The sequence below is a fragment of the Phocoena sinus genome, chromosome 1 (genome assembly GCF_008692025.1).
Source record: "Phocoena sinus isolate mPhoSin1 chromosome 1, mPhoSin1.pri, whole genome shotgun sequence".
NCBI classification, from domain to species: domain Eukaryota; kingdom Metazoa; phylum Chordata; class Mammalia; order Artiodactyla; family Phocoenidae; genus Phocoena; species Phocoena sinus.
In genome coordinates this window covers 157,699,858-157,725,583 of record NC_045763.1, presented here as the reverse complement: position 1 = coordinate 157,725,583, position 25,726 = coordinate 157,699,858, and the positions used below count along the sequence as shown (strand labels likewise).

Genomic DNA, 25,726 nt, shown 5'->3' with positions numbered 1-25,726 from the left:
GCCAATAAAAAATTATCAGGCCTGTAAAGAAGCAGGAAAATGTGACCCATAATGAAGATTGATTAAAGATTTTCTGTTTCTGAAGAGTTTGGCAAAGTTTGGCAAAATTTAAAAATGGCAAAACAATCTTGAAAAAGAAGAATAAGGTTACACAACTCACTTCTCAGCTTCAAAATTTATTACAAAGCTAGCAATACTGGAATAAGGGTAGACATACAGACAAATGGAACAGAATGAAGAGTTCAGAAGAAAACCCATATATCTATGGCTGTTATGGTTTGAATTGTGTCCCCCACCCCCAAAGACGTATCAAAGTCCTAATATCCCATACTTGTGAATGTGATCTTATTAGGAAATAGGGTCTTTGAGGATGTGATCAAGTTAAATGAAGTCATTAGGGTGGACCTTAAGCCAATATAACTTGGTGTCATATGTTGAGGAGAAGACAGACACAGAGAGAAGACAGCCATGTAAAGATAGAAGCAGAGATTAAGAGTTATGCTACCAGAAGCTAACGAAACCTGGGGCTACCAGAAACTGGAAGAGGCAAGGAGAAGGATTCTTCCCTGGAAGTTTTGGAGGAAACATGGCCCTGCCAAGTCCTTGATTTTGGACTTCGTGAATCCAGAACTTTGAGAGAATAAACTTGGACTGTTTTAAGCCACTCAATTTATGGTACTTTTTTATGGCAGCCCAAGGAAACTGCTACAGTAGGTTTTTGAGAAGGGTGCCAAGTCCATTCAGTAGAGGAAAGAGTGGTCTTTCCAACAGATAAAGCTAGGACAACCAGATTTCTACATGTAAAAGAATGAATTTGGACCCCTACCTTACAATATATATAAAAATTAACTCAAAATGGATCAGTGACCTGAATATAAGAGCTAAAGCCATAAAACTCTTAGAAGAAATCATAGGGATAAATCGTCATGACCTTGGATTTGGCAGTGGATTCTTAGATATGATACCAATAGCACAAGCAACAAAAGAAAAAGTAGGTAAATTGGACTTCATCAAAATTAAAAACGTGTGCATCTAAGGATACTATCAAGAGAGGAAAAAGGCAACTCTCAGAATTGGAGAAGATATTTGCAAAACCATATGTATCTTATAATATCCAGAGTGTATAAAGAACTCCTACAACTCAACAACAAATATACAAACAGCCCCCTTAAAAAATGGTCAAAAGACTTGAGTAGACATTTCTCCAAAGAGATATAAAAATGGCTAATAAGCTCATGAAAGTCACTCAACATCATTTGTCATTAAATGCAGATCAGAACTGCAATGAAATACTGCTTCACATCTACTGAGATGGCAATAATGTTAAAGAAAAAAAAAAAGAAGATAAGTGTTGGTAAGGGTATGGAGAAATTGAAATTCTTGTACCTTGCTGGTGGGAATGTGAAAAATGGGGTAGCCGCCGTGGAAAACAATTTAGTGGTCCCTCAAAAAGCTAAACAGAATTATCATATGACCCAGCAATTCCACTAGTAGGCTATACCCAGAATAATTGAAAGCTAGGACTCAAACAGATACTTGTATTTAAGTCAGTGTTCATTGTAGTGTTATTCACAGTAGCCAAAAGGTGACAACAACCCAAGTGTCCAGCAGCAGATGAAGGGGTAAACAAAATACAGTATATGTCAATACATATAATGGATTATTACTCAGTTACAAAAAGAAACAAAGTTTGAATACATGCTGCAACAGAAATGAACCTTGAAAACATTATGCTAAATGAAATAAGCCAGAAACAAATGACAAATGTATGATTCCACTTACATGAAATATCTAAAACAAGCAAATTCGTAGAGATACAAAGTAGATTAGTGGTTACCAGTGGCTGGAGGAAGGAGGGTTGAAGAGTTATTGCTATACAGTTACAGTTTCTGTTTGGAGTGATGAAAGAATTTTGGAAAGGGGTGTGGTTTGGGGTGTTAAATTTTGGAATCGGATATTGTGCAATGGTGATGATTGCACAACATTGTAAATTTAATTAATGCCACTGAATCGTACAACGAAAATGGTTAAAATGACAAATATTATGTTATATATATTTTACCACAGTGAAAAATTTAGAGGGAAATCAATGGCAATAGAATTTTAAAATATCATTGAATCAATTCAGGTATTATAATCAAAATAATGCCTTTATAACAAATTAAAAGAAAATCAATAAAAAATCAATAATTTTTAAAGCACAAAAACCACTATTACCACTATAAGAAGTCAAACATTAAAATAACATTTTTATTTAAAATTCATCAATGTGTCTGATGTGGGCATCTATTCTACTTATGACTATTTTTAAATTTATGCTTTATTTAAAAAATATAATATAAAGTTGGTGAAACTCCATGATCAGGCAAGAAGAAAACCAGTTTTGACCTGTTACTCAGACTCCACCTCTAGAGATACTTCTGCCCTTAATCTGATAGGAGCATACTCCTTTTAGCACTACCCTGGACACAGTGTATTCTCTGAAAAAGTTCCATGATTTGATCGCCATCATGGTTACCTGGTAGTCAGAATCAGTGCTACAAATTAATGGAACTCTTCTTAGTACAGAAAGACACATCTTTTGTATGGAAGTAAGAACAAATATTTGCAAATTGTATTTAGTTTTGTTTTTTTTTTTCACGGTACGCGGGCCTCTCACTGTTGTGGCCTCTCCTGTTGTGGAGCACAGGCTCTGGACGTGCAGGCTCAGTGGCCATGGCTCACGGACCTAGCCGCTCCGCGGCATGTGGAATCTTCCCGGACCAGGGCACGAACCCGTGTCCCCTGCATCGGCAGGCGGACTCTCAACCACTGCGCCACCAGGGAAACCCTATATTTAGTTTTTAAATGGTTTAGTCGAGGAGCTTCAAGGTGGAGAAAGAGTAAGACATGGAGATCACCTTCCTCCCCACAAATACATCAGAAATACATCTATCTACATGTGGAACAGCTCCTACACAACACCAACTGAACGCTGGCAGAAGACCTCAGACCTCCCAAAAGGCAAGAAACTTCCCCACGTACCTGGGTAGGGCAAAAGAAAAAAGAAAAAACAGAGGCAAAAGAATAGGGATGGAACCTGCACCAGTGGGAGGGAGCTGTGAAAGAGGAAAGGTTTCCACACACTAGGAAGCCCCATCGTGGGCGAAGACTGCGGAGCTTCGGAGCCACGGAGGAGAGTGCAGCAACAGGAGTGCAGAGGGCAAAGTGGAGAGATTCCCACAGAGAGGATCGGTGCCGATCAGCACTCACCAGCCCAAGAGGCTTGTCTGCTCACCTGCCGGGATGGGTGGGGGCTGAGAGCTGAGGCTCGGGCTTCCGTCAGATCCCAGGGAGAGGACTGGGGTTGGCTGTGTGAACACAGCCTGAAGGGGGCTAGTGCGCCACAGCTAGCCTGGAGGGAGTCTGGGGAAAAGTCTGGAGCTGCTGAAGAGGCAAGAGACTTTTTCATGCCTCTTTGTTTCCTGGTGCACAAGAAGAGGGGATTCAGAGTGCCGCTTAAAGGAGCTCCAGAGATGGGCGTGAGCTGCAGCTATCAGCACGGACCCCAGAGACGGGCGTGAGATGCTAAGGCTGCTGCTGCATCCACCAAGAAGCCTGTGTGCAAGCACAGGTCACTATCCACACTGCACGTCCTGGGAGCCTGTGCAGCCTGCCACTGCCAGGGTCCCGTGATCCAGGGACAACTTCCCCAGGAGAACACACAGCGCACCTCAGGCTGGTGTAATGTCACGCCAGCCTCTGCTGCCACAGGCTCTCCCAGCATTCTGTACCCCTCCCTCCCCCTGGCCTGAGTGAGCCAGGGCCCCCAAATCAGCTAACCCCATCCTTACTGAGTGAAGAACAGACGCCCTCAGGTGACCTACACACAGAGGCAGGGCCAAATCCAAAGCTGAAACCCAGGAGCTGTGCGAACAAAGAAGAGAAAGGGAAATCTCTCCCAGCAGCATCAGGAGCAGCGGATTAACTCACCACAGTCAACTTGATGTACCCTGCACCTGTGGAATACTTGAATAGACAACGAATCATCCCAAATTGAGGAGATGGACTTTGGGAGCAATGATATATTTTTTTTTTTCCCTTTTTCTCTTTTTCTAAGTGTGCATGTCTATGCATCTATGTGTGATTTTGTCTGTATAGCTTTGCTTTTACCATTTGTCCTAGGGTTCTGTCTGTCTTTTTTTACTATAGATTTTAGTGCTTCTTGTCATCGGTGGGTTTGTTTTTTGGTGTGGTTGCTCTCTTCTTTCTTCTTTATTACGTTAAAATTTTTTTTTAATAATTTTTATTTTAATAACTTTAATTTAATTTAATTTAATTTTATCTTCTTCTTTCTTTCTATCTCTTCTCCATTTTATTCTGAGCCATGTGGATGACAGGCTCTTGGTGCTCCAGCCAGGTGTCAGGGCTGTGCCTCTGAGGTGGGAGACCCAAGTTCAGGACATTGGTCCACAACAGAACACCCAGCTCCAGGTAATATCAAACAACGAAAATCTCCCAGAGATCTCCATCTCAACGCCAAAACCCAGCTCCACTCAACGACCAGCAAGCTCCAGTGCTGGACACCCTATACCAAACAACTAGCAAGACAGGAACACAACCCCACCCATTAGTGGAAAGGCTGCGTAAAATCATAATAAGGCCACAGACAGACACCCCAAAACACACCACCAGACGTGGACCTACCCACCAGAAAACAAGATCCAGCCTCATCCACCAGAACACAGGCTCTAGTCCCCTCCACCAGGAAGCCTACACAACCCACTGAACCAACCTTAGCCACTGGGGGCAGACACCCAAAACAACGGGAACTACGAACTTGCAGCCTATGAAAAGGAGACCCCAAATGCAGTAAGGTAAGCAAAATGAGAAGACAGAGAAGCACACAGCAAATGAAGGAGCAAGATAAAAATGCACCAGACCTAACAAATGAAGAGGAAATAGGCAGTCTACCTGAAAAAGAATTCAGAATAATGATAGTAAGGATGATCCGAAGTCTTGGAAGTAGAATGGACAAACTGCAAGAAACGTTTAACATGGACCTAGAAGAACTAAAGAGCAAACAAACAGTCATGAACCACACAATAAATGAAATTAAAATTCTCTAAAAGGGATCAATAGCAGAATAAATGAGGCAAAAGAATGGATAAGTGACCTGGAAGATAAAATACTGGAAATAACGACTGCAGAGCAGATTAAAGAAAAAGAAATGAAAGGAATTGAGGACAGTCTCAAAGACCTCTGGGACAACATTAAACACACCAACATTCGAATTATAGGGGTCCCAGAAGAAGAAGAGAAATAGAAAGGGACTGAGAAAATATTTGAAGAGATTTTAGTTGAAACCTTCCCAAATATGGGAAAGGAAAGAGTTAATCAAATCCAGAAAGCACAGAGAGTCCCATACAGGATAAATCCAAGGAGAAACACGCCAAGACACATATTAATAAAACCATCAAAAATTAAATATGAAGAAAAAGTGTTAAAAGCAGCAAGGGAAAAATAACATACAACAGAATCACCATAAGGTTAACAGCTGATATTTTAGCAGAAACTATGCAAGCCGGAAGAGAGTGGCAGGATATTTAAAGTGATGAAGGGGAAAAACCTATAACCAAGATTACTCTACCCAGCAAGGATCTCATTCAGATTTGATGGAGAAATTAAAACCTGTACAGACAAGCAGAAGCTAAGAGAATTCAGCAATACCAAACCAACTTTACAACAAATGCTAAAGGAACTTCTCTACACAGGAAACACAAGAGAAGGAAAAGACCTACAATAACGAACTCAAAAGAATTAAGAAAATGGTAATAGGAACATACATATCGATAATTACCTTAAATGTAAATGGATTAAATGCTCCAACCAAAAGACATAGACTGGCTGAATGGATACAAAAACAAGTCTCGTATATATGCTGTCTGCAAGAGACGCACTTTAGACCTAAGGACACATACAGACTGAAAGTGAGGGAATGGAAAAAGATATTCCATGCAAATGGATATCAAAAGAAAGCTGGAGTAGCAATTCTCATATCAGACAAAATAGACTTTAAAACAAAGACTATTACAAGAGACAAAGAAGGACACTACCTAAAGATCAAGGGATCAATTCTAGAAGAAGATATAACAATTGTAAATATTTATGCACCCAGCATAGGAGCACCTCAATACATAAGGCAAATACTAACAGCCATAAAAGGGGAAACTGACAGTAACACAATCATAGTAGGGAACTGTAACACCCCACTTTCACCAATGGACAGATCATCCAAAATGAAAATAAATAAGGAAACAAAAGCTTCAAATGATACATTAAAGAAGATGGACTTAATTGATATTTATAAGACATTCCATCCAAAAACAACAGAATACACTTTCTTCTCAAGTGCTCATGGAACATTTTCCGGGATAGATCATATCTTGGGTCACAAGTCAAGGCTTGGTAAACTTAAGAGAGTTGAAATCATATCAAGTATCTTTTTGACCACAATGCCATGAGACTAGATATCAATTACAGGAAAAAATGTGTAAGAAATAAAAACACATGGAGGCTAAACAATAAGCTACTTAATAACCAAGAGATCACTGAAGAAATCAAAGAAGAAATCAAAAAATACCTAGAAACAAATGACAGTGAAAACACGACGACCCAAAACCTATGGGATGCAGCAAAAGCAGTTCTAAGAGGGAAGTTTATAGCAATATGATCCTACCTTAAGAAACAAGAAACATCTCAAATAAACAACCTGACCTTACACCTAAAGCAATTAGAGAAAGAACAACAAAGTGAGCAGAAAGAAAGAAATCATAAAGATCAGATCAGAAATAAATGAAAGAGAAATGAAGGAAATGATAGCAAAGATCAATAAAACTAAAAGCTGGTTCTTTGAGAAGATAAACAAAATTGATAAACCATTAGGCAGACTCATCAAGAAAAAGAGGGAGAAGACTCAAATCAATAGAATTAGAAATGAAAAAGGAGAAATAAAAACTGACACTGCAGAAATACAAAGAATTGTGAGAGAGTACTACAAGTAACTATATGCCAATAAAATGGACAACCTGGAAGAAATGGACAAAGTCGTACAAATGCACAACCTTCAAAGACTGAGCCAAGAAGAAATAGAAAATATGAACAGATCAATCACAAGCACTGAAATTGAAACTGTGATTAAAAATCTTACAAGAAACAAAAGCCCAGGACCAGATGGCTTCAGAGGCGAATTCTATCAAACATTTAGAGAAGAGCTAACACCTATCCTTCTCAAACTCTTCCAAAATATAGCAGAGAGAGGAACACTCTCAGACTAATTCTACAAGGCCACCATCACCCTGATACCAAAACCAAAGATGTCACATAGAAAGAAAACTACAAGCCAATATCACTGATGAACATAGATGCAGAAATCCTTAACAAAATACTAGCAAACAGAATCCAACAGCACATTTAAAGGATCATACACGATAATTAAGTGGGGTTTATCCCAGGAATGCCAGGATTCTTCAATATACACAAATCAATCAATGTGTTACATCATAATAACCAGTTGAAGGAGAAAAACCATATGATCATCTCAATAGATGCAGAGAAAGCTTTTGGCAGAATTCAACACCTATTTATGATAAAAACCCTCCACAAAGTAGGCATAGAGGGAACTTACCTCAACATAATAAAGGCTATATATGACAAACCCACAGCCAACATCGTTCTCAGTGGTGAAAAACTGAAACCATTTCCATTAAGATCAGGAACAAGACAAGGTTGCCCACTCTCACCACTATTACCCAACATAGTTTTGGAAGTTTTAGCCACAGCAATCAGAGAAGAAAAAGAAATAAATGGAATCTAAATTGTAAAAGAATAAGTAAAGCTATCACTGTTTGCACATGACATGATACTATATATAGAGAATCCTAAAGATGCTACTAGGAAACTACTAGACCCAATCAATGAATTTGGTAAAGTTGCAGGATACAAAATTAATGCACAGAAATCTCTTGCATTCCTATACACTAATGATGAAAAATCTGAAAGTGAAATCAAGAAAACACTCCCATTTACGATTGCAACAAAAAGAATAAAAAATCTAGGTATAAACCTGCCTAAGTAGACAAAACCTGCCTAAGGAGACAAAAGACCTGTATGCAGAAAATTATAAGACACTGATGAATGAAATTAAAGATGATACAAATAGATGGAGTGATATACCATGTTCTTGGATTGGAAGAATCAACATTGTGAAAATGACTACTACCCAAAGCAATCTACAGATTCAATGCAATCCCTATCAAACTACCAATGGCATTTTTCACAGAATCAGCACAAAAAATTTCACAATTTGTGTGGAATCACAAAAGACCCCGAATAGCCAAAGCAATCTTGAGAAAGAAAAACAGAGTTGGAGGAATCAGGCTCCCTGACTTCAGACTATACTGCAAAGCTACAGTAATCAAGACAGTATGGTATTGCACAAAAACAGAAATAATAGATCAATGGAACAGGATAGAAAGCCCAGAGATAAACCCACGCACATATGGTCACCTTATCTTTGATAAAGGAGAAATTAGAACACTGTGTAACACCATACACAAAAATAACCTCAAAATAGATTAAAGACCTAAATGTCAAACTCTTAGAGGAAAACATAGGCAGAACACTCTTCGACATAAATCACAGCAAGATCCTTTTTGACCCACCTCCTACAGAAATGGAAATAAAAACAAAAATAAACAAATGGGACCTAATGAAACTTAAAAGCTTTTGCACAGCAAAGGAAACCATAAACAAGATGAAAAGACAGCCCTCAGAATGGGAGAAAATATTTGCAAATGAAGCAACTGACAAAGGATTAATCTCCAAAATTTACAAGCAGCTCATGCAGCTCAATATCAAAAAAAAAAAAATCAACCCAGTCCAAAAATGGGCAGAAGACCTACATAGACATTTCTCCAAAGAAAATATACAGATTGCCAACAAGCACATGAAAGAATTCTCAGCATCATTAATCATTAGAGAAATTCAAATCAAAAATACAATGGGATATCATCTCACACCAGTCAGAATGGACATCTTCAAAAAATCTACAAACAATAAATGCTGGAGTGGGTGTGGAGAAAAGGGAACCATCTCGCACTGTTGGTGGGAATGTAAATTGATACAGCCACTATGGAGAACAGTATGGAGGTTCCTTAAAACCTACAAATAGAACTACCATATGACTCAGCAATCCCACTACTGGGCATATATCCTGAGAAAACCATAATTCAAAAAGAGTCATGTACCATAATGTTCATTGCAGCTCTATTTACAATAGCCAGGACATGCAAGCAACCTAAGTGTCCATCAACAGATGAATGGATATAGAAGATTTGGCACATGTATACAATGGAATATTACTCAGCCACAAAAAGAAACGAAATTGAGTTACTTGTAGTGAGGTGGATGGCCAGAGAGTCTGTCACACAGAGTGAAGTAAGTCAGAAAGAGAAAAACAAATACCATATGCTAACAGATATATATGGAATCTAAAACAAAAATGGTCATGTAGAACCTAGGGGTAAGATGGGCATAAAGATGCAGACCTACTAGAGAATGGACCTGAAGATACGGGGAGGGGGAAGGGTAAGCTGGGACAAAGTGAGAGAGTTGCATGGACATAAATACACTACCAAATGTCAAATATATAGCTAGTGGGAAGCAGCCACATAACACAGGGAGATCAGCTCGGTGCTTTGTGACCACCTAGAGGGGTGGGATAGGGAGGGTGGGAGACGTTAGAGGGAAGAGGTATGGGGATATATGTATATGTATAACTGATTCACTTTGTTATAAAGCAGAAACTAACACACCATTGTAAAGCAATTTTACTCCAATAGAGATGTTAAAAAAAAAAAGGCCAAGCCGTAAAAAGTAAAATAAAATAAATAAATGGTTTAGTCTTTCATAGAATATTAGTAAAATAAATGGATTATTTAAAACTTACTATTCTTTTTATATTATTTCTGAAAAGTGAACTAAGCTCACGTATGGAGAAGTGGAGACTTAGAAGTATATAAATATTAGTGAAATATATTTGTTCAGAGCTCTAGAGTTGATGAAGTTATGTTTTCATTTTAAGGCGTTATGTAGATGAAATGGTTCTACATTGGTTAGATCAGTTGTTGTGAGAAGTAAAATTGTTAGAAATACAAATAATTACTATTTGCTTTTTTAAAGCGTCAATAAAAGAAGATCTTTTAAATTTTGCTCACCTAATTTAGTATTTATGGTTTATAACCCTTTATTTGTAACATACAGGAAACAACTGGTTAGTAGTTAGGTTTTAGAATCTCTGCCTCTGAATAATTTTCAGTAGTTTCTTACCTGTAAAGATTTCAACTACAAATAGATTTACCGGCATTGTAAGCAATACTTTGATGATAATGTAGCTTAAAACCCAGTGCAAAATGGAAACAAATAATCCATGAGGTCATATGCTCTGTTTGATTACAATTACATTTTTTTGTTAATTATGACCAAAAAAAAAGTTTTGAATATTTTGTTGTTATTTCATCTCATTCCAAAAATGCTAGTCTAAAGAATGTGGTCATTGAGAAGAAAATGTGCTTGGATATTAAAGAGTTGGTGATTAAACAAGGGATTCTGGAATTCGAGTTTTGTTTCTGCCACTTACCTTGGAAGACTTTAGCAAATTAATGAACTTGCTGTGCTTGTTTGTTGTGCTATAGAAAGATGATTATACCATGCTATGTTCCATAAGACATTTGTAAAATAAATCTTAGAGAGCTGTGAATGAATGGTATAAAGTGTAATTATTGGGTAAAGATTATACCGTGTTTGTTTTTTTATTTGCGATACGCGGGCCTCTCACTGCCACGGCCTCTCCCGTCGCGGAGCACAGGCTCCGGATGCACAGGCTCAGTGGCCATGGCTCACGGGCCCAGCCACTCCACGGCAAGTGGGATCCTCCCGGACCGGGGCACAAACCTGCGTCTCCTGCATCGGCAGGCGGACTCTCAACCACTGCGCCACCAGGGAAGCCCCCCGTCTTTGTTTTGAATGATACACAATATTACTACTATTAAAAGTGCCATGCCATTGAATTATACTTTCTGTTGTTCTCAGTGTTCATTTATGTTAGTTCAATTGTTCCTCAAGAATTTCTTAAAGATATAATTACCTCCATTTTACAGATGATAAAATTAAGATTCAGAAAGACTTAGTCACTGTGTTTTATTACAATATATTGGATTCTTCTATATACAAGTTGAGTTGCATTTTGAAAAAAGTTCATATCTAAATTCTAATTTTATCTTAATTGTACCAAATGCATGAATTTTGCTCTGTTTGGAGAATCATCATCATACTAATTAGTTTTCCTAATGCATAATAGAAAATATAATAAAATTATATTTGACTCACTGTTTTAATATTTTAATTTTTGTATGATATATTAACAGAATGTGTTTTGAAGATCATAGGTTAGTAATTTTCTTCTATCCTTTGGAGCACATAGCAAAGGATAAATCACTGTTTATTACTATGATTGTAAAAACGCAACTGGACTTTCAAAGAATATTTCAGCTACACTATCTTTAAAGAACATTTTTTTTTAATTATTTTTTTATTTTTGGCTGTGTTGGATCTTCGTTGCTGCATGCGGGTGTTCTCTAGTTGCGGCGAGCAGGGACTACTCTTTGTTGCAGTGTGTGGGCTCCTCATTGCAATGGCTTCTCTTGTTGCACAGCACTGGCTGTAGGTGCACGGGCTTCAGTAGTTGCGGCTCGTGGGCTCAGTAGTTGTGGCTCATGGGCTCTAGAGCTCAGACTCAGTAGTTGTGGCACACAGGCTTAGTTGCTGTGCGGCATGTGGGATCTTCCCGGGCCAGGGCTCGAACCCATGTCCCCTGCATTGACAGGCAGATTCTTAACCATTGCGCCACCAGGGAAGCCCCTCTTTTAAAATTTTTAAATGATGAGACATACAGTGGCAATCTTTCTCTTTTTAGTTTTTTTCTTAACATATGTATCCATGTATTTGTGTCTTTTTCTTTCATATTTTTAGTAGGAAAGAGAAGTAATAGCCATTTCATATCCAATGTGTATATAGATAGGGTCTTTCTGTCCTTTAAGGCTTAGAGTCTAGTAGAAGGATATGTGTATGTAAATAAGTGGGTATAAACAGTATGTACAAGACAGTGATGGGAGTTGGTATGGGGTACAGAAAAAAGAGGTTGGTCAGTTCCGCCTGCAAGGAAATGTGGGAATGTGAAATCTGGAAAGACTTCTGGAGGAGATGGCTTTAGCTGAATTATCTTGAAAGATGAATAAATGGTTTCTGGAAGGTTAGAGTGTGGTTGAGTACGTGGTATTGGAGATAGCATGGCATTCAGTGTCTATTTAGGTAAATTAAAATAGTTCCTTGAAGTTTGTATATAAGATGTGAAGGCAAACGTTTTGAGAAATTAAGACTTGGGCATTAGAAGAGGCCAGATCGTGGCAGGCCTTGTGTTCTATATTAAAGACTTGGTGTATCTTACCTTAGCCAGTAAGAGGAGTTTTTAGGCAGAGCGATATTGCCTTTTCAGATGCTTCCCATGCATTTAATCCTCACAAAAAAAATCTGTGAGCTAAGTTTACCTTTTTGTAGAATGATTATACAAAGATTAGTAATTTTACCAAGATCCCAAAACTGGCAAGTGGCTGGACCAGTTCTTTTTGACTCCAACACCTGTGCTTTAAACTACTATTCTATATTACTGCTTAGGATTAGAGATTGGAATTGGTATAAGCAGTTAGATGATTATAATAATCTAGGAAGAGACGGTTAAGTTCTAAGGAAGAGAGTATCATTTAAAATGAAGAAAAGAAGACAGAGCAGGAGAGAGATTGAAAATAGAAGGCTGTGCTTTCTAGTTTTATATATAATGTATGAGGGAGAGAAAAAGAATGTAAGACCTAGCCTTTCTGGCATGGAAACAGATGAAGTAGCGGTTCAGGAGGTGTACTTTTGGGGAATAAGATAATGAGTTTGAGGTTCCTGAGGGATACCCAGATTGATATATTAAACAGAAAACTGGAAATAAATATATGAAGCTGAGCAGAGTAGTCCATGAAGAAGGTAGAGATTTGGGGATTAGGAGCATAAAGGGAATAGTTGAAGCCAGGGGGGAATCTACGTTATATAGAGAAGGAAGTAAAGTCAGAATTATAGGATGTGGTTGCTCGGGAGAAAAGGAAGGGGTCAGAATATTAGATGTCTTGCTGTTGTCAAAGGACTTAGGTAATATACTAGTAAATTATTGTAAATAATTGAGAAAACTGGAAGAATAGGCGAATGTAGTCTCAGAAATACTATGGCTTAGATTCCATAGGTGGAATCAATTTCGCATGATAAAGTTTAGCAATGGGAGTGGTATGACAAGGTATGGTAAGGATTTTGGTTGTGGGAGTAGAAAAGGCTAGATTTTTACATGGGTTATCTACAGAGACATTTAAAATCAACCATGAAGAAGTAGGAATTTGAATTTACCATTACCCCAAAACTTAAGTCAAAAAGTTAGAATGACCACAAATGATTGAAGCAACCTGGGAGGTGAGTGTGTGTGTGTGTGTGTGTGTGTGTGTGTGTGTGTGTGTGTGTGTGTGTAAATATATAGTGTGTATATATATTTATTTATACTTATATTTATATGTAGGTGGATAACAAGAACTTCAGAAAAGTAAAAAGTTTTTTTCATTGGAGGGGGAAAGTAATGGTCTAGAAGCCACAATAGTAGACTGGACTGCAGTTCAGACTGCATCTCTGTACTCAACAGAATATTGGATTTAGGAGGATATCATCCACTTTAAAGGAATGTCATGGAAATAGTGTTCTCGGGGGAAAGCCAGATTTTAAAAGAAGGAAGTAGGGGATAACCCTAAGAGCTTGAGAATGAAGAGGCGTTTCAAGTAAGGAGGATTCTCAAGAGTGTAGTGTAAAAGCCTTGGGAAGAGGGTCTTCGTAGAAAGTAAAACTTATGAGGGAAGAGGCATAGGCTCCTGTGGGGGAAATGACTATGAGGGGATAGTGACTAGAGAGTCTTGCATTCTTACCAAAGGCATAAGGTGGAGCAAATAAGAAATCTGGTCAAAATTGACTATCTTTGTGATTTAAACCTGGACCAGCTAAGGTTTTTCCATTAGTATTAGAAATTTGATAAAGTTAGCTGTCTTTGTCAGGATTTAAATTCTATGTTTCTGAGAGATTATTAAATTTTTATTGAAAAGCTTAAATGGGTTGTGAAAATTAAGTTGCAGTGCACCTTCTCCTGGCTCAGTTTAATCTAGAGGAAGTGTGAATTTATCTGGAAATGAAAATGGTTTAATGCTTGTGTGGTTAGATGTAAATAACAAATCTTTTTTATTCCCTCAGTTTTTCTTGGCCACTTACTTGACATATTATATTCTATAGTCTTGGTTTCCTGCTTAGTTTCTGTGATGGGTACAGAAACACATTGATACCTTGAATACATTTGATAAATAAGAACAGACTTTTATTTGCTTTCATTGGCTGTTATTTTTTGAAGAGTTACACAAATGCAATGACTTGTCCTGTGATTTCTAAACCGATGATATCCCTTGCCTTGAGTTCATAAGACTAGTCTTCTCAAAAAGGTCTTTATTAAACAAAGAAAAAAGATGCTTTTTCTGGTTCCATATAATGTGCCCACTCCTTCACTCCTCAGTCTCCAAAGCTGTAGTGGCATCTCAGTGGACTCTCATTTTCTTAAGTGTGTTCTACGTTTAGTAGCAGGTGTTCTTGTATTATCTATCCCCATAAACGATTTGAGGGCAGGGTGCATGTCAGATTCAGAATATTCCAGGTTTCTAGCAAGTTGTAAACTTAGGGAATTGGCCGCTTCAAACTATTTCCTCCCCAAACTGTTTTTTTCTCCATATCTCTGAGCCATGTAGACTTCCCTCAAAAGCTGCCAGTCCCTGACTCTGTGAGCAGCCATTTGATTTTTTTTTTCCCCATATCTAACAGTAAATTTTCACTTTTCTTTCTGATTTCTTTTCCTCAAGTCTCATTTAGATTTTTTCCCCTTGAATTTCATCATACTCTCTTCTAAGAACTTCTGCCCTTTCTCTATTCTCTTCCTCACAGAGAGATTATTTATGGTGGTCTAGTCACTATTTATTTAGAGGTTGCATATACTTGAACTCTCACTTGCCTTACAACATGTAGAGATTTTTTTTCTTCCTTAGACTAGTTCAACTTGATAAATCCACAGTTAGGAGAAATTATTTTTGTAGTCGTGCTTCATTTGCTTCTTATCACCCTAATAACTGAATTTAGTACTTCATTAATTTAAACAGAGTGACAGTTTAAACATGACAATAAAAACCAAAACAAAGTTTAAGTAACTTTTAGATTTAGTGCAGGTGTTTTGCAGCAGTCTAATTTGCCATAATAGATGGTTTTTCAGGCAAGCTGTAGAGAAGTGGGGGTAATAGTACTACTCATGAAGTTACTTTTAATTCTGAGATTTGCAGTTTGTCCTAGAGAAATTGAGATTGCAGAAAAAACAAAACAACCCCCCCCCCAGATCAACCTTTAAGAAGAATAAAAGTATATGTATGATAAATCTTTAGATTTTGTTGGAAGATTGCTTTAGGTCACATATTGTTTCTTCCTAATGTCAGTTATTTTAATATAGAGTTTTGTGTGCTGAAAGGAAAGACCAAAACTTTTTCAATATAGAATTTAAGCTAATTGGGTAAGGGACTTTTTAATTTTTGTAATATTTATTTGGAAAGGATCATTTCAACTAGGATTTATATCTTTATTATTACTTTATTAGTTGCTGACCTTTCCCATTTTTCTAATGTGGCTAGGAGTAAGGCTGTGTTTACTATTTGTTATAGCTACAAGTGTCAGAGATTAATATTTCCTATACTGTCCTTGGTTTTTTCTACCCTGTTGTCTTTGAGTTTTCCTAGAGGCTCCTTCTTATATAGTGCTTTACAGTTTTTCTATTGTATTGTAACTCCCATTGTAATGGTAATAATAATAGTTATTTATAAATCCCTGTTGATATGATGGTAAGGTTTGGGAGGAGGGGAAGCATGCTGAAGTACTATTAGTTCTCAGTTTTTGACCTTCACAAGTACATCTCAGCTTTTTGTTCACCTCCTTAGGTGAGACAGGAAGGCTAGATGAGGCTGGAGTTGGGTATTTCCATTCTCCCATGTCAGATAGGCTCTGGTAAAACCCACACTGGTTGATTTGGGTGAGCTCTGGAAAAGTAGTTTTCCTTGAGGACAGGCTGTTGCTGAGGAGAACAGAATGGGTGTATTTCAAAATGACTACTTTCCCCCTCACCATACCAGTAGCATGAGAAGATTTTTCTCCAGTCCTCACCCTGAGGTCCTTGTGGGGCTTCTGGAGGTAAAACTCATGAAAAAATGGTGTTCCCGCCAAGGCTGTGCCCCCAGGAGTTCTTGCTTTCAAGCTAGTTGACATTCAAGTTTCCAGCAATTAATTATTTAACCTTTAAGCTTTCCTACCAGTTGGTGGTTGCAGCAGTAGTTTCAACTGCTAGCAGTGAGCTGTGATTCTCTGTATTTGCCTGTCTCTCCAGATTTCAGAGTGGCAGTTGACCTTATGACCTCAATTTTCTGATGAAACTGAGACAAGTTTTTGATTTTCAGTTTAACTTTTTTCTTGTTATGAGGATAGAAACGATGACTTCCAAGCTCCTTACATGCTGGACTGGAAACTGAAAATTATATCTCCTCCCCATTTTGGATGCTTCCTTTGCTTTTAGTATACCAAGGTTCACATAGTAACCCAGTAGTAAATGGTTGTTGAGTTCATGTTCAGTGGTTCTCAGACTATTTCTTCCTGTGACTGTAGTGATATTTCCTTTGGATACAAATTTCCAAAGGCTTGTAGTTCATCTCTGAGCTACTTTCATCTGCAGATAACTCACTAAGCTCTGGAGAAAGAGAGTGTGTGTGTACTTTAAAAGAGACTTAAAAGCAATTTTCAAAAATCAGTTTGCCATTCTAATTCCTTCTTTTGACTTTCTCATTCTCTCTTAGACCTCTCCTATGAGTTTTAGAACCCATGTTTTAAGTGAGGATAATTTTATTCAGCAACATATTACATTTTGTCCCTTAATCTTTGGTATTGAAAGATGTAAATCCTATATGGTAATTTTTCTTACAGTGAGGTATATAAAACATAAAATTATACTTCACATGATTTCCATATAAGAATTTCAGTTTATAAAAAAAATTATTGTCGTTCGATACATTCAACAAAGTCAACTGAATTAAATTCTCTCAAAAGTAGAACGTGTGCCTTTGGTAGAAAAGAATGTCTTAAAATTTTGGCTGGTTTCCTCTTTGGGAAGTGATGCCAAATTTCTGTTGAATAGTAACAGTTTAAATCTTATTGAAACTACTTTTACTTTGGTATTTCCGTATACTTATCTGCTATCTTATTAACATAAAGTATTTAGACAAAAATCTTTGTTTTTGTTATTTACTCTAGCATTTTTCTTGTGCTTATTAACTTAAAGAATTTTCTTTCAGTCTCGTAGTGTGGATAAGCAACATGCTGTAATCAATTACGATGCCTCTACTGATGAACATCTGGTGAAAGATTTGGGCAGCCTAAATGGGGTAAGTTAAGAGTTTGCTTTTTGTCTTATTTGAATTTTTGTTTAATATTGTAAGAAAACATATATAACACAAAATCCTGTTTTGTGTTATATTTCCTTTTCTCTAGTTTGCACTTACTTTTAAATGCTTACTAGGTACATAGCACTTTGAGGACCATACAGTAGAATATGAATGTAGCCCATTTTCCCAAGAAATGATGTTGGTAGTAAATACTTAACAGGAATTCAGATGGTTGTTGGTTGTTGTTATCCAGTGGTTAAAAAAAGACTTCTTTAAGGAGGTTAAGATGAAAGCTTGCCCTTACTGAATGGCTTGAATTTATATGTGATAAAGCCGTGGAAAGTCATGACAGTAAGAATGCAAAAAAGCACTCTTGGGAGTCAGAGAAGTGTGGGTTAACTTTGGAAAACAAAGATGCAAACGTGGTTTGGTACCAGATGGTTGGAGGATCTTCTATACTAGAGTAAAAAGGAGTGAAACACATCCATTTACCTTAACAAATGTGGTATATGATCTAAATACTAGTGTTTATTATTGCTTCTTTGGTTTCCTACATTGAAGATTTTTGTGTTACTGCAGTGAATTTTTTCCTAATTCTTCATTTGATCTTTCTACATTGGCAGAATGTAAGTAGCTGCAGAATAAGAGAATGCTAAAGTATTGAATAATTTATCTTATTTTTTCTCAATTTTCTCATGGCTCTGCTAACATAAGCAAACATAATTTTGTTCAGATCTGTGCTGTTGAATTTCTTAAAATGACTTTAACAGAAATTAAATGTATCCAAACTTCTTCTAACTGCTGCTTCTTTTCAAAATATACATTAAACGGAAAAACATCTGCAGAAATTTGGCAAATATGGTAAAACTTTTTTTTCTTGTCCTGAATCGGCCTGCTACTGAAGGACTTTTATGTTTATTCACTGAGATACTTTTTTTGTAGGCCTGTTTTTATGTCAGTTTTATTCACACCTTTATTTGTTTCTCATGACACATAAAATTAAGTTTGTGGTACGCGGGCCTCTCACTGTGTGACCTCTCCCGTTGCGGAGCACAGGCTCCAGACATGCAGGCTCAGCGGCCATGGCTTACGGGCCCAGCTGCTCCGCGGCATGTGGGATCTTCCGGGACTGGGGCACGAACCCGTGTCTCCTGCATCAGCAAGTGGACTCTCAACCACTGTGCCACCAGGGAAGCCCTAAAACTCTCAACCACTGCGCCACCAGGGAAGCCCTAAAACTAAGTCTTAATTCCTCATGTTTGAATTGAAATACCTCACATTTGGCATCACGCACTTTTCCAGATTCATGCTCCATCACATTTTCCTTGCCATACCTCCAAAACAGTAGTTTTCCTACTATACTGTCTTCTCCAAATAATTTGTTAGATTTTCTGCAGCCCAGTAGTTCTTCATCTGCCTTGTCATTTGTAAAAGTTGTACTTACTTTTAAAAGTAAAATCCCAATTCTGCATCTTCCTGAAGGGAGCAGAGAAAAGGTATTTAAGAATATTGACTTATTAACATTTTGAATGGATTAAAGTAGAAAAAGATAGGCAGATGAGGTAGAAACTGTTTTACCATGGGCCATGTCAGGAAGCATTTCGATTCCAAGGTGCTATTTAAGGAGTTACTCTCTTCCTTCTCCGCACCTACAAACTTCTGTTTTAATCTCTGTTTTGGGTGCTTTATGAGCCTTGTATTAAATCTGCTTGTGCATATCTGTCACTGTGCTAGATTATGTGCTTCTGAACAGTTCATGTGCCTTTTGCTTCTGGTAAGTACACCACAGTGCCTGCTAGCACAAGGTTCTGCACAGTGCATGAACCCAGTAAGTCTTTTCGAACGGAATTGAATGAATTTTCTATATGAAAGACTTTATAGAGAAAAATTTTAATCCACTTTTATATGTGGAATATTTTAACAATGTTATATTCTGTTTTTAAGCCTAGAATGTTTCGTCTTGACCACAGTGCTATTCTTAGGTGTCTTTACATTATATCTTGGAAAATAATAAGTGAGAATTACATCACAGTGTTTTAGTCTTTTAAAACACTGTGATCAAATATAAAAATTATTGATGTTGGTTGTAAAAAGTATCAGGTGAAATATTAACTTCTAAGTTTATCTAGACTGACCTTTCTTATAATTTGATTGTACTCAGTAATTGTCTGAAATACAATAACTCACAGAGAGTGACATCTTCATTTTGAACTTGAAGTCAGGACCTAGATTTGAATCTCAGTCTGTAATTTACCAGCATTATAACCCTGGACAAATTACATAAACTCTCTGAAATTCGGTTTCCTCATATATATTCATATTAGTTCCCAAACTTGTGCAAAAATGTAATGAGTTGAAGGTTATGAATGTGAAGCCTCAATGCAAAATTTAGTTACCTGTCTTCAGCTTTAAAATAGTGAAATGATAATTCCTGCTCTGTAGTATTGTTATGAGGATTAAATGTGACAATACATGTGAGTATGTGCCTGGTACAGAACTTCAAAATATTACACAAATGGATAAATGCACTGTTACCCAAATGGATAGCCTAGGAAATATGCCAGAATGGACTTTGGTAGCCAAAGTCTGTGAACTACCAGCTATCATGCATTTTATTCATAGAAAATTTGTAGATTATTATTCACAGCCTGTTTATTCTTAACATTCATATAATTCTAGAAATTTGAGCATCAGGTTAAAAGTAGTAATTTCAGAAGGGGCACAGTATAGGTGGTTATGAGCCCAGCTTGAATTCTTACTAGTGAGGTAACTCTGGACAAGTTACTTAATTTTTCTGTTCCTCAGTTTTTTTAACAAATAGTAAAATGGTACTCCTCTCAGGTAGTTGTGAAGCTATAAATAAGTTAATAGTTTTAAACACCTAGTTCAGTAAGTGTTAGTTACTACTGTTGTTGTTATGGTAAGAAAAGCAGTTAAAACAAGTTTAGCATCCTGTAGCCTACATACTTTTCAGTGAATACATACACAGTTAAATTATTTTGGAAAGCACTTATCAACTAAACTCAACTTATAAATAACTACCTGTGACTACTTCCACTCTCACTTCCTTTCACCCTACCCTAAAATATACTCCCAAGTTACCTAGGTCCACACTTGCTTTTATTACTACCAGAAATGAGGTTGTTCTGCTTGGGGAAGCTGGAACTGGTTCTGTAGCTGATGTGATAGTAGGCTATTTCCCTGCAAGCCCCTGGAAGCTTCTCTTTCTATGAGATCCCTTGTTTGCCTTCAGTTCTTCCTGCCCCCTCTATGCACTGGAGTACCTGCACCTCTCTGATAGTCACCATTGACCTTTGCCGCAGCACTCCCATCCCATTCCACCTCACCTCCCTGTGTTCCAGCCCCTGCTGTGTCCCCTTTCACACTGGCGTTCCTGCAGCATCAGACCAGTATGGCATAGAAGGAGGAAGGTATGAAAGGAGTGGTTAGGGGAAGAAGACGAGACTTTTCTCACTGACAACATGATTGAGGTAGTTGTGCTGCTGGCCACTCCATTCACATTTCCCAGAGCATTAATGCGGTACATGGTGGTTATATGATTTTATACTGTCAATTATGTGATTTATTTGTATGTAAATTAAATAGATATTTATCTGGTTTGGTTTGCTTCTCTGAGGTTAGTGGTTTGGTTGGGGGAGTTTGGGGAGCTGGCTTGGCCTGGCTTGGGCATCCAAGCTTCCTTGATGTGCAGAGAATGAGGGATTTGTAGTTCAGAGAGCTGAATTTGAATCCCAGTAATTCTGCTTCTGAACTCTGAGAGCTTGATTGTTACTTTGCACCCTGTGCCTCGTTGTCCTCACCTGTCCTACCTATCAGGTAGAGGTGTGATCAAATGATGTTGACATAAGAAACAAAACCTATTTTTCTTTCCATATCTAATTTATTAAAATGCTTCATAATTGATTGATTTAAGTGATTTTTTTTCCTGTAGCCCTTTGAAATTTTCTCTCCTTCTATAATTTTCGACTATCAGGAGACTTTTTGCTCCCAAGTGTTTTCACTTAACATTTTGCGAGCTGAAACTTCGTGTCTGGCTCATATTTCCTGAGCCTTTTTAGACCTTAGGGAATATTTCTGTCATAAATGCCAGCAGGTTAAAATTATGTGTCTCTTAATCTCTGAAAGTACCTAGTACATATGTTAAAAACAGTAGGTGCTTAACATTTAAGAGAGTCAAGCAATAAGCTTTGAGTGAATCTTAGAGCTCATCTTAGGCCTTTTGAGTAATTACGGTATTTTAGGTTGAGATAGTTTTAAATAAATTGGCTTAGAACTGTGGCATCTCTCTTATACCATTTACCTAATTATTTATCTTCTGCATACCAAACATCAATTAACATTTTCTTTTATTCTTCTCTTTTCCATCATTTTCCTCAGCTTTTCTCTTTTGTAATTAATATAGAATATTTTGGTAAACTCAAGATATGTCTTAAAACACTCTAAAAATGTTCGTTTGGAAATGAACCTGAAATTAGAGTTTATAAATGCCTGAAGCCTTTGAATTTTCTTTGTATTAACATTTCAGTCTTTCTGTGAAGCATGTGAGGAACTTGTTATTTAGGATTACTCATAAATCATAATAATTTGTGATCTTTTTTTTTTTTTTTTTTTTTTTTTCTCCTGCTGTACGGGCCTCTCACGGTTGTGGCCTATCCCATTGCGGAGCACAGGCTCCAGACGCACAGGCTCATCGGCCATGGCTCACGGGCCCAGCCGCTCCGCGGCATGTGGGATCTTCCCGGACCGGGGCACGAACCCTTGTCCCCTGCATCGGCAGGCGGACTCTCAACCACTGCGCCACCAGGGAAGCCCCTAATGTGTGATCTTGAGTTTTAGCAGCATTCTGCTGTCTCCTTATATCTGGAATAAGATTGCAACTTCTAATTTTTTTGTTTGTTTTTGATAGATTTAGAAACTGGTATTCTATGACATATTACAAAGTGCTAGCTGTGCAAAGGAATTTGAGAATATGATCGTAATAACCCAATCCCCTTATATATTTTACTGTATAACATTCAGGACCCTTCTAAATTTCCTCATTATGGAGGGAACCTTCCCAAGTAAGGTATTGTGGCCATCTCAAATCCAATAATATAAAAGATGGGAAAAAATGAAATTTAAAAGGGAAGAGTAAAGTAATTTTTAAAGTTTCAACTTATTAAAGAAAAACATATTGGGTATTTATATGATGTTCGCATTCCAGGCAATTAAGTATAACATTGTTCTATGTTTTATAAATCTAGAGAATTCTAGGTCTTTTAACTTCTAGTATGCCAGGAAAAATAGTCATCACCATTAACCATCTGTGTCCAATGGACCTCTTAAGTCTTTTTACAAATAGTTTACACAAGTAAGAATTAAAAGATGAGAGAACAACTTGAAATTTTAATAAAAATGAGGCATGACAGACTCAAATTTTTATTCCATGTTTTCCTGGTTTTGAAAGGTACATAACATGCAAAATGGGTATTGTTCTTTGAATGCCACTTACTGTTCATTAGCTGTCATGCCTTCTCTGGGATATATATCTGTTTTATAAATGTTGATTTCAGATTTCAAGGACATCTCTAGCTAGTTCTAGCTTACCATTATTTCTAGTTTTTCTTGCTCTTGCATTATCAAAATGCATTATTTTTAAGACTTTGACATTTTAAAATTTTAAGAGGAAAGTCATCTTCTTTTTCTTCCATAATTGTAAAACAGTACAACAGTTACAAGATCAATTCAATAATTTTATTTCTACGTTGTCTCTTTCCTTCTAGTTACCTTTGTATAGATACCCGCCTTGATCATTTGTCCACTTACATACTAAATCAAATGAGTATTGAAACACAAACACTAAAAAATGAGAGAAAACTCAAAATTTCTTTTAAAATACAGAATCATCAGTTTTGTGTTAAAAAATATTGCATGATTCTTCTTATTGATTTAGGCTAACTGGATGAAAAATATCTTAGTTTCTTTTTGACTTTGGAAACATTCTTCTCTTATCAATTCTTGTGTTAGGGAAAATTCATCTAGGGTTATCTTCACCTGAAGACGCCTGGTCTGATATTTTGCTTACGTTATTATCATTTTATCATTGTTATTATAGTCAAGAGTGCTGCTGCTCTACTTTTTGTATTTACCTTATAATTGTGAAATATCTTCCTGTCTTTTTTTTTTTTGCCTTTATGGATGTTAAATAAAAAATTCTGAATTCTCAGTTGTGCTCTTTGATAGCTTAAAAAAAAAAAGACACAGATGGTGTCTCCAGATGTCTTTTATATCTTCTTGGGAAGGTGGTGCAATATTTTGGGCCGTACAGTAAGAAACCTAAAGGTTGATACAATAGTAATGATTTATTTCACAATTGCATCATCCATCTAGCTCTGTGCTATTTGCTGCACTAGCCACTAGCCATGTGTGTCTGTTGAGCACTTGAAATGTGACTAGTCTAAAAATAAAAAGGTAAAAAAAAAAAATGTAAAATGTCTTCTTAATTTTCATATTCATTATTTGTTAAAATAGTACTATTTGGGATGTGTGGGTTAAATTAAAAGTATATTATCAAAATTAATTTCACCTCTTTCATTTTGCCTTTTTAATGTGCCTACTAGAAAATTTAGTAGTATATGTGTAGCTTACGTTTGTGGCTTGCAGTGTTTCTGTTGAATAGTGATGTTCTAGGTAATTCCATTCTTCTGTTATTATTTTGGTCATTTTCAACAAAGTTAGAAGTAATTGATAAGTTCAAATACTTACGGGATGATGATGATGAAACAATGTTTCAACATACAGAAAAAATAATATATCTATAACATATCTTAGATTCATGTAAGGGTCCTATAAAGTATCTTAAATTCATAAAAGGGTACAAAGGACTCGTTGGCAATTGTAAAATAGAATGAGTTTTATTCAGTTTTTTTAAGTAAATTTTCTTTTTGTTCTTTGGAAGACTTCTAGGAATAAAAATAATGAAACCTCAATCCTCACAGATAATTACAGTTGTCCAGAAAAGTTAAAATTGAGTCCAGTGGGCCCTGATGGTATATCGAGAGCTATATTATATTTTACCCTTTACAATTTCTAGCTTCGGGTCAGAGCTTTTCTTGACGTCGTTTTTAGGTGCCTAAATTTGTCGTAGCAGCATAGTAGATTCAGAGGAACCGCACCCTGGTTCTTTGTGTGTTACTTGTAATAGTAATAAAGGGCTTAGTATGAAATCATTTATTAGCCTATAAGATGCAGAGCGCATTTTATGGTGATACACAAGCTGTATTAGCCACCATTTGATATACACTGTAAAGCATAAGGTTTGAGTATTTGCTTGTCTAAATTTTAATAATTAATACTTCATATATTAACTTAACATCTTTTTTTTTCTTTTGTAGACTTTTGTGAATGATGTAAGAATTCCAGAACAAACTTATATCACCTTGAAACTTGAAGATAAATTGAGATTTGGTTATGATATCCTTACTGATTTTGTGCATTTATTAAATTTATTCAAAAATCTTTACTCTGGTATAAATTAACATTTCTTGAGACATAAGAATTCATAATATAGGCATGCTGGAAGTCTCTGTGCCCTTCCAAACTAAAATACATGTTTAAAAATAATACTTTTTTTTTTTTTTTTTAGTTATAATGCCTGTTCCTAAAAATAATCCTGGAAAAGTTAATGGACTCTTTTTTTCTCCTCACTCTGTATTATAGTTTCAGCAGAAGTATCCCTGCAGTGCTATTATATATGTAGTTTGGGTATCAAAGAATGTAACTGGGGAGAGGACAGAGAGTATGTAATAGTAGCCCAGCCCAGGGATTTTTTTTTTCCTGGTTAAATGATAATGACACAGGTCAGCCTCCAGGAGGAATGTAAAGAATTTAACCCTATCTTTCCTTCTGTCCCCACTTTTACTCCATTTTATGCATTCCATCTCAGTTGCCTTCAATTCAAATTTTTCCATATCCTGTGTCTTCTGAGACCCACGCTCCCTGATTAAGTACATTATGCATTTAGCGTCTATTTAAAATTCTTTTGTTTG

At 36.8% G+C, this 25,726-nt stretch overlaps 1 protein-coding gene across 17 annotated transcripts in view; it reads left to right on the top strand.

Moving 5' to 3' along the window:
• The window catches only part of CEP170 (centrosomal protein 170), a 149,007-nt gene that overhangs the window by 41,265 nt on the left and 82,016 nt on the right, over positions 1-25,726 (top strand). For 16 of the 17 annotated variants that reach the window (XM_032628800.1, XM_032628794.1, XM_032628707.1 and 13 more), the window contains 2 exons: positions 17,589-17,678; positions 25,073-25,151. In XM_032628800.1, coding sequence (XP_032484691.1) covers positions 17,589-17,678; positions 25,073-25,151 — 169 coding nt within the window. Of the gene's footprint in view, positions 1-4,355; positions 4,474-17,588; positions 17,679-25,072; positions 25,152-25,726 lie in introns of those variants that run through there. The other variant, XM_032628787.1, reaches the window with a different exon arrangement.